The sequence below is a fragment of the Medicago truncatula genome, chromosome 3 (genome assembly GCF_003473485.1).
Source record: "Medicago truncatula cultivar Jemalong A17 chromosome 3, MtrunA17r5.0-ANR, whole genome shotgun sequence".
NCBI lineage: Eukaryota > Viridiplantae > Streptophyta > Magnoliopsida > Fabales > Fabaceae > Medicago > Medicago truncatula.
Window position 1 is genome coordinate 31,323,079 of NC_053044.1, and position 10,382 is coordinate 31,333,460.

At 33.4% G+C, this 10,382-nt stretch overlaps 1 protein-coding gene across 1 annotated transcript; it reads left to right on the forward strand.

The window, feature by feature from the left end:
* The first annotated feature begins 165 nt into the window (after positions 1-165).
* Positions 166-4,716, forward strand: LOC25491104 (xanthosine methyltransferase 2). The gene is made up of 4 exons (XM_013605023.3): positions 166-300; positions 1,556-1,963; positions 3,369-3,626; positions 4,237-4,716. Exons 1-4 carry the CDS (start codon positions 226-228, stop codon positions 4,591-4,593), a joined length of 1,098 nt encoding a protein of 365 aa, XP_013460477.2. The 5' UTR covers positions 166-225; the 3' UTR covers positions 4,594-4,716.
* The last annotated feature ends 5,666 nt before the right edge of the window (positions 4,717-10,382 follow it).

A 10,382-nucleotide genomic window follows, 5' to 3' on the forward strand; every position in this document is an offset into this window, starting at 1 on the left:
CACTTCTCAAGTTTTGTAATAAGAATAACCTTATTTTAATATATAAAAAAAATAGATAGTAAATAACAAAACCAACTTTAATTCAAAATTGACTATTCTATAGACCATGATCAGTAGTATAGTTGATATTCATTATTATCCTAACAATCTAAAATGTGTAGCTTTCATCCTTTACCTAACTTCTTGTGGTGGTGTTTTTTTCTCTCAGCATCGATATCTTTTCTTATGACGATAGAACGAGTCCTTCGCATGAAAGGTGGTGTGGGAGAAAAAAGTTATGCAAATAATTCCTTATTACAGGTATAGTATTTAAAAAATATGTATTTGTTTGATGCTCCTTCCATATCTAATTATAACATTCATTTTTCTTTTGAGGGAAATTATAAGATTCATTTAAAATTTTATTTGTTCCTAAATATAAAATAATTTATAAATTATTAGATAGCTTTGTCAAAAAAAATAAAATATTAGATAGCTATGCTATATAATGTACGAACCACCACTCACGGAATTTAGGGTTCTTTTCGTAACATCTAGAATTACCCTTGTCAAAATACTATATTGTCGTCAAAAGAAAAATTGTGTTTGAAGTTCGAAAGTTAATTTGAATTTATTTATAAAGGGTAATTTCGTAGTTTACGTGTTTCAAATTTTGGTGACCAAAATAGAAACCAGGAATGAATTCATATATTTATCTCTAAATTTTTGCTAATTATTTTTCTTCCTAGTAGTGTTTGTAGCAAGTAAACACAATATTTTGATCAAAACAAAAATATTTTAGTCGGAATAATACAACTTTAAATGAGGTATTAGCTGATAGTAAGTCTATTTTTTGAATTCCAATACATTTTTTTTGTGGTGAGGCTTGTGTGGAGAATTTGTAATCTAATTTCTTGACTCTTATTAGTTGTTTTTGACTATTTGCTGACATGAAGTATTTGTCCTAAAAATTATGCATTCAGCACGTTAAAGCTTTAAAAATTAACAAAATTACTTAATATCTTGTTAAAAAAACTTTCCTTCTTCTTATCATGTATATTCAATGTTGAGATTAATTTTTATACATTCGATGTAAAATGATGCATTAAATCAAATTATTTATATGTCACTTTTATAGTTTAGAACCTACTAACTCCGTCCTAAATTATAAACAAAAAATATATTTTCACACTTGTTAAGAAAACTAAAACATTGTAGTTTGTAGTATAGTTTTTGGTGTTATCCTTGAAAGATGTAAAAACAATTTTCATTGCTTATTAGTTATAGAGAAAAGAAAGGGAGATCATAATGAATGCAAATTGCATTTAATTTCTCTTTGAAAAAGAAGATTTTTTGAAATAATATAATTAAATATGATAAAAGTTAGTCTTTTCTGCTTTATAATTTAGGATAAAGAAAATGAATTTTTTTTACTTATAATTTAGGACGGAGTGAGTAATATCTTCGTAAATATCTATATAACGTGATTTGATCTAAAATACATGTGTGAACATATTTTACACCATCCAATGGTATGTGATGTTATTATACTAATCCTCATCGAAACTTTATGCAGAGAAAAGTGATAATGAAAGTGGCAGCTATAGTGGAAGAGAATTTAAAACCGTTGATGTCCAACACAACTTTTAATGGTTGTTTTAAAGTAGCTGATTTAGGTTGCTCTTCAGGACCAAATACACTTTTGGTCATCTCTAATATCTTGAACATCATCATTGAAATTAGCTTGAAGTTAAACCATGAGACACCTGTATTTCAAATTTATCTCAATGATTTATTTGAAAATGATTTCAATACAATCTTCAAGTTACTCCCTGATTTCTACAAGAGTATACAACAAGAAAAAGGAGAAAATGTTGGAGCATGCTTCATAAATGCAACACCTGGAAATTTTTATGGACGACTCTTTCCTACTAATTATATCAACTTCTTTCATTCCTCCTATTGTCTCCATTGGCTATCACAAGTAAGTACTAATAAACCAAGATTTAAATTTAAGCATGGATTTTGTTATTCAACAATAGGGGATGGTCCAACTAACAACAATCATTAACCAAGTAGGCTCATGTCATATTATCATTGTCTGGCCACACTACATCCACACCTTCTCTACTCAGATTTGGTGTTGTAAAAAATGAACGTATAGTTTTCGATCTCGATCGTTCATTTGAGAACAAACAGATAAGATTGAAAACTTTGTTTTTTTTAATAAAATGATCTCAGTTGTACAATTTTGATCAGACGACTCACATGCTTTACAATATCCTGTTCAGAAAATCTGCTTCCCCCTTCTATCATCATCGATCAAGTAGGGTCATAACAACAAAGCATAACTAACCCTTTTATTAATTTTTTATTTTTTATATTAAATATATATTACTCCTATTCTTTTTTGACTCTATATTTATTTATTTTTAACTTTATATGATGTTGTATAATAGATTCTAGGTGAATCATTGTTTGTGATTCTAGGTGAATCACAAACAATGAGTCGAAATTTCTAGATGAAATTGCAATGAGGAATCTTAAATTGAGATTCTAATTAAGGATTATGATTTTTTTTTTTTACGTTGCATACAAATTAAAACTTCATTTTCTTTTTGTCTTTTAAGGATTTTAGAAAAAGATTAATGCATTTAAACCTAAAAACTAGTTAATCAATCATGCTGTCTGTTCCTCTACTCTCATTATCTTTGTTCTTTAATTTGATTGGATTTGTTATACACTTGCTTGCTAGATTTGGTCTTTGAATATTGTTGCTTTGACTGTTTTGTTTTTTATTGCCATCTTTATTTGTTCCACATAGAGCTGTTACGGCCCGGTCCGAAAGCCCGAATAAAATGTAGGGCTTGGGCCGAATAATTGGAGCCCGAAATTGAAGAGGGCTTTTTAGCCCGGCCCGTAAAAGCCCTTGGCCCGTTAGGGCTAGCCCGTCCGGGCTCCGGGCTGCCCGGAAGCCCGCAAAAAATACAATTTTTTTTTTTTTTTGTGGTCTGTATGTGTGAGAGACTGATACGGGCCCGGGCTGGCCCGTTAGCCCGACATATTTATGTATGTTCCGTACTTAAAAGAATGGAAAAGGGAAGAAAAAATACGGGCCAGGGCTGGCCCGTTAGCCCGGGAGCCCGTATAGGGCCGGGCTCGGGCTCATTTTTTGCAGCCCATATTCAAACCGGGCTTTTTAGCCCGACCCTTAAAAGCCCTTGGCCCGGCCGGGCCGGGCCTAAACGGGTCGGGCCGCCCGTTTTGACAGCTCTAGTTCCACATGTTGTCTTGTCGATTTTGCACAAGAGTAATTCACACCAATTTTTAAGTAATATTCCGTATAATATAAATTATTTATATTTGAAGTTCATCTTTTTTGGCATTAGGCACCCAAAGATTTGGCCAATAATGCAAAACCACTCAACAAGGGAAATATTTACATATCAAGAACAAGTCCTCCATCGGTCTATGAAGCATATTTTGTGCAATTTGCAAGAGATTTCAAGTGTTTTCTAAAGTCACGCTTCGAAGAAATAGTATCAGATGGTATGATGGTACTAACATTCATTGGCAGAGAAACATCAAATGAAATTACTTCTATTCAAGAGGTACTTGGCCTGGTACTCAACGAGATGGTCCAAGAGGTAAATATCAGCTTTGATAGCAAGTAATTAAGAAAGAGTGCTTAAAAAAAAAAAATTAAACATTTCAAAACAAAAATCTTATCGGCCTCATATCATATGTCTATCATTTCACACACACTTTAGATACCCTACTTTCCTTTTACAATAGTTTAAACCTTCTATAAATTTATATTGATATGATAAAATACCATATAATTAGTTAATCTCATTTAAAAATATGGTTGATTCAGATAAATACTTCCTTCGTCTTACAATATATGTCTTCTTTTCTAATTGTTTTTGTCTCTTTTATAATATCAATACAATATTTAATACTTTTTCCACTTACATACCCTTATTTATTCAATTTTAATTATCTAAAATTATTCCACTAACTATATAATTAATAAGGATGTTTTAAAAAATGATACACATTTTGCCGTTAAAATCAACACTATTAATCATTTTCCTTTCCTTAATTACCGCGTAAAACTCATGTAGATTGTTATTATTGAACAACATTATTATAGGAGACTTTACATAACAAAATAAATATTTAGTTTTTCTTTAACTTTTGATTTTCCTTTTTTATTTTATTTTATATTTTATAAAGATTCCTTATAATTTGTAGGGTTTAGTTGAAGAGGAGAAATTAGACTTGTTTAATTTTCCAACATACCATCCTACTGTAGAGGAAGTAAGACAAGTGATTGAGGCAGAAGGATCTTTTACACTTCAAGTAATGAAAACTTTTAAAATGGGTTGGGATGCAAACCTCCATAATGATGGTATTGTTGATAGCAAAATGAGAGGGGAGCTTATAGCCAAGTACCACAGAGCTGTTTTTGAACCTCTTTTAATAGACGGGTTTGGTGAAAATATCATGGATGAATTGTTCTCAAGATTTGCAAAGCTGCTTGCACAGCTCATTGAGTTAGAGACATTAGAGTTTACTAATATTGTATTGCTCTTGACAAAGGGTCTTTGAAAATAGCCAAGAATATCAATAATATGAATCAAAAGTAGAATAAAATGGTAATTAAAATAATGTTGCCATAGTTTTGTTGTTTGTCCTTTTCATTCTTGTATTGTTTTAACACATGGAGTTGTAAGCGTGTACACTATATTATGTAGCATTTAGCTTTTGTTATGTTGAATTAAATCTTTCCTGGGCTCATCTCATTGTTAATATATTTTTTCCTTAAAAAAATATATTTTGATATGAATTAAGTATGAATACATGTGCCAAACACGTGTTAATTAGAATTTCTTCCTACTCGAGGGAAAGAATATTGTGATGTATCAAGTGTCGGTTAAAGTCTAACATTAAATAAAAGAGTGGAGGTTGAACAACAAATAAATTGAAAATACTCATATATTTATGCTTTTAAAATTTTGGATGAAGATGTGGTATCATTCTCACTTGCACAATTGTTGTTTCTCTAATATGTCAATCCACACTAGTACTGACTCCCTCGGAAGGTGATGAGTCAATAATTAGTAGTTTTAATATAATATTTTGTTTCGTTTTATTTAAGATTTAAGTTTATTTTATTTAAATATTATTTCCTTTTAGAACTATTTTACTTCAATTGCATATTATTATATTTTAGGAACGAATATTTGATAGATTGAGTCTTGGAGCAAAAGAAAGAGGATTAGGAGCTGATTCGGGTGAAAAATACGAAGTTTGAAGATAAAAATATACTCTCCCCAAGTCAGAAGCTTGGCACGGCCGGTGCCACATCCCAGGGCCTCTTTTGCTGCTTTTCCTTCATGTACAGGCTGCCTATTTTGACCTAAAAGCCCGTGGTTTCTTGTGGAACATTCTATTGAATAGTTGCTTATGTTTTAACCCAAGTGTTTTTTCCTTTTATTTTCTTAATCAAATGTTTAATCAATTTAATATCCATATTAGACTTGGGTTTCTTGTAATTAAAATTAACCAACTTCATCTTATATATTTTCTCTCATGCCCTGAGGCCTCTTATCTCTTCTTAAAACTATTTTCAAAACTTTTAAAATCAATCCAACCCACCAAATACTTTTTGAGAGAGAACTACAATGGTTTTGATTCCACTTGTGGATATGGCAAAGGATCTAATCCTTCCAAATCAAATAAAAACAACAAAAACATACTTCTTCTTCCTCCATTCTTTCACTTAGACTTTTAAGTAAGCATTTTCAAAATAAGCAAATAATTAGCACAAGATAAAGTAGGCAAGAGGTTCCTACGGAATACCGTAGTCGATTCGGGTGCTTAACACCTTCCCTAATCGAAACCAACCCTCGGATCCAAAGTCTCATAAGGGTTTTTCTCACTTTTTCCCTTCCCACGAATAAAAGTAGAGAGTTCAAAGATTGAAGATTCAAATCAATTAATGGTTTGATATCCAAAAATCACGAGCACAGAAATGGCGACTTCACTAGCTATATTAAATCCTACGCGGGTTAAACCCACCTTACTTCCTCTATTTTTTTGCTTTATTATTTGTTTATACTTTGTTGTAAATATTTTAGCTTGTTACGTGAGAGGTGAGAAAATAAGTCCTACACCCGGGCTTGAGTGAAATATAGGATTAGGACGGGGTAAAATCATAGTGACATACCAAGTGCATTCTTGGATTATGTTTACATGTGATAACCCTACTCGGCGGAGGTCTCACGGAAGGTAGTAGTCTTGTTGTCATGAGCATTCGTGTCAACGTTATTACTTTCAACGTGAGTGTCCGGTGAAGCCGTGGACCTTAGTAACCCTTAACCCATCTTGGCCTTTTTAGGACGTAGTGCGGTGGCTAAACCAAGAGCATTCTTGACTTTAGTTGTCACACGATACTACACTCAAACTAGACTTTCTTGTGGATGTTATTGGACTAGGAGCATTCCTTACCAAATGGTGTTGTTATCCCTAAACTCTTGTGGAACTTAAACCTCATCATATTTTCTATCTTTAGCATAATCATGCACACATGCATTCAATCATGAATATTTTTTTCCATCAAATATTGAAGGACTTAGCCAAGTTTTTTTGTAAACATCAAAGGAATAGACCTTGTAAGAATGAACACCAAAAGACATATAACTTCAAAAACATCTTGACCAAGCTTTTGCTTTTGTTGAGAACTTCTCCATTGGTTTCATTCTTACCTTTTGAAAATAGAACCGATCGCAATATCCTTACAGATTTTCAAATGAAACCATGTTCATCTACGATGCTTACTATTCGCTTTGACAAATCCTTCGATAACAAAAAATATTGTATATTTTTACATAAGCATTTCATGCATCATGTGCATTCATAGTTTCTAGTCCGTATCTCATACTCTGTTTCTGTCTACAAAAGTCCAATCCGTCAGTAAAGTGGTCTGATGTCTTCATCCAAGTTCGGCTCGCATATGCAGACACTCGTACAAACACAAAAGATTGATCAGCTTGAACAAGAATTCCTTGAGCTTCGTAGAGAGGCAACAACACTTCGGGCTGAGGTACTAACCTAGTATCTTCTCAACTGTGTATTCCATCAAGGGGCACCAGGTCATGACACTGATCAGTGTTATTCTTTGAAGGAAGAAGTTCATAATTTGATTGAAAATAACGCTTGGTCTTTCGAAGACCCGGATATAAAATTGCTACTTCAACATCAGTATCTGGCCTCTCACTCTGTTGCCGCTGTTAGACCCATCCCCAATGTTGTTCAAGATCTGGGTTATCAAGCCCAATTTCGACCAAGTCAACAACAGTATCTGGCTTCTCACTCTGTTGCCGTTGTTATGCCTGATACCAATGCTGTTCAAAATCCGGTTTATCAGCCCCAGTTTCAGCAATATCAATAACAACAGGAGCATATTACACAAGGACTTCATAGTTGTACCATTATGGTGCCATCATTTTTCTCCTCCAAGTTACACTAATGGAAGAATCCACCTAAAGATCAGTTTTCTCTACCTCAATTTCTAAATGCATACATTTATGGGTTAATTAAGTTTTTAGTCCTTATAAATATTCACAGTTTTGTTTTTAGTCCTTACAAAATAAAATCACATTTTTAGTCCCTATAAAAATTTTCATCACCATTTTTAGTCTCTATAAAATTTTCCATCAGCACTTTTAGTCCCTGTTAAAAATTTCCATCAACAGATTTAGCCCCTAAAATGCTTAAGGAAAATGTCACAGTGACTAAAAAGTGTGATTTTATTTTGTAGGGACTAAAAACTTAATTAACCCTACATTCATAATGTCTTTCACCTTGTAACTTCCATCTCCTAGGCTGGTCATAAGTATTCTTACCTCCGCCACTCCAAATTGGCCCTGAGTATTCTTTGCACCGCCTCTCCAAACTGATGCTGAGTGTTTAACGTCTCTTAAGATGAACATCCCTTTACATGAGGGTAAACCTGCAAGTGTTGCCATTTACAAGGTTAAATACTCCACCTTTTTCCTCCTCCCAACAAGACACCACCAGAGTGAAGGTGAGAAAAACACAAGAAGGGGGGGTTGAATTGTGTTTTCTTTTTCTCTAAAAATACTTCTTCTAATAATACTTCAGAAGCAGTTTAGGAATGCTTCTGATGTGATGATCAGAATCATATATGCAGCAGAAAAGAACAGAGCAGAGAAAAGAAAGAAAGACACAAGCAATTATCCTGGTTCCTTCCACAAATCGGAAGTAGTCCAGTCCCCCTTGCACTTCCAAGGAGATTTCACTAATAATCACAAAGATTACAAATGCTCAATACTCTCTAAGTATGAGACTTCTCAAAATGCTCAAGCACGCAGGCGAGAGTCTTCCAATGCTCAAGCACTAAAGCAAGAGTCTACTAATGCTCAAGCACGCAGGCGAGAGGCTTCTGTTCAAACAAAAATACAGAGAAAATGTTTGACCTTGAACACTTGATATACAATCAGTGGTGTTCACAATACAATGCAATAAAGACTCTAGACTTGTGAATTTCTAAGATGTATCAAATCAGTGCAGAAATTCAAGGTGCTTTGTAGAATCAAATTTGACAGAGTTTTGGCGCTTTTAACTTGTGTTGATCTCTATCTACAATCTTCAAGTCTCCACTCCTTTATATAGAGGTGTGAAAGAGACGTTGAGATGTTTAGCACGTCTAAAGAGTCGTTGAGTTCCTTTGATCATCCACCAGTAATCCTTTGCCTGATTTGAGTGTAGTCCTTTGAAGAATCAATTTCAAATTCATTCCCATCTTGAAGGAACATTTCTGCAGGCAGAGCTGTTGTCTTGTCTTGTAGCGTAGACAAAAACAGAGTAGTGGAGGTAGTGGTTGTACACTTGTACTTTGTCAACTCTGATAACGAAGGACAAGTACTCAGTGCTCTTCAAATGACCGTTGATACCTCCCTGTCAATTCTTCGTTCTCTTAGACGAGGTTGAAACGAAAAACAGCTCCTTTGAATCTTCAGTTTAAATTTACTGATCAATTGTAGCTTCTGGTGATGATATCGCTTCTGATGAAATCTTGCTTCTGATGGTCTTCTGCTTCTGATGGACTTCTGCTTCTGATGACGTCATTACTTCAGAAGCACTTTAGCTTCAGACGCAGTTTTCTTCAGATGCTTTGGATTCCTTTGCTCTCCATTGTTCTTCCAAGACCTATTGAAATTGATTGACTTGCCTATGGTCTTGTACACTTGAACAATTATTAGCAATAACCAATTGACAATTTTTAATACCTTGTTATCATCAAAACTCATTAAGGTTTATTGTGAAACAAATTTTGTTCCAACAGGGTATAGAGCTGATCTCTATTGTGCCTTCCATCAAGGGACACCAGGTCATGATATTGAGCACTGTTTTGCATTGCAGAAGATAGTTCAAAAGTTGATCCGAAAAAATCTCATACCTTTTGAAGAGTTTTGAATTTGAATGTGCATATATTGCTAATATATTTTCAGGGGTGAAAAACACCATTAACCCAAAAAAAAAAAAAATCCTTTCGTCCCACCCGAGACGAAAGTGAACTTGTTTAGGGTTTTTGCTTTATGTATTTTCATCATTAGTTGAAAGGTCGTCTCGATCCCGACTTTGTTTTTATTTGTGCTTTTTCTGAAAAAATGGTTATGTAATTATGTAATAACACATGCACCGACACTATCTCACTTTATTTACCGCTTTACATTTACTTTTTGTTACGCCGTCACGTTAGTTTTTTTACCGTTAGCTTAGAAAAATCTTTTTATCAAATATATCAAACTTCAAAAATATTTTCCTAATAAGCCTTGGATTTTAACCCAAGTGTTTTTTCCTTTTATTTTCTTAATCAAATGTTTAATCAATTTAATATCCATATTAGACTTGTATTTTTTGTAATTAAAATTAACCAACTTCATCTTATTTTCTCTCATGCCTTGAGGCCTCTTATCTCTTCTTAAAACCATTTCCAAAACTTTTAAAATCAATCCAACCCACCAAATACTTTTTGAGAGAGAACTACAATGGTTTTGATTCCGCTTGTGGATATGTAGGCAAAGGATCTAATCCTTCCAAATCAAATAAAAACAACAAAAACATACTTCTTCTCCATCCATTCTTTCACTTAGACTTTTAAGTAAGCATTTTCAAAATAAGCAAATAATTAGCACAAGATAAAGTAGGCAAGAGGTTCCTACGGAATACAGTAGTCGATTCGGGTGCTTAACACCTTCCCTAATCGAAACCAACCCCCGGATCCAAAATCTCATAATGGTTTTTCTCATTTTTTCCCTTCCCACAAATAAAAGTAGAGAGTTCAAAGATTGACGATTCAAATCAATTAA

Coding starts and splice junctions, on each gene's coding strand:
- LOC25491104 (XM_013605023.3), top strand. CDS start 226: ATGACGATAGAACGAGTCCTTCGCATGAAAGGTGGTGTGGGAGAAAAA. Junction 301..1,555: donor CAAATAATTCCTTATTACAG/GTATAGTATTTA, acceptor AACTTTATGCAG/AGAAAAGTGATAATGAAAGT. Junction 1,964..3,368: donor GTCTCCATTGGCTATCACAA/GTAAGTACTAAT, acceptor TTTTGGCATTAG/GCACCCAAAGATTTGGCCAA.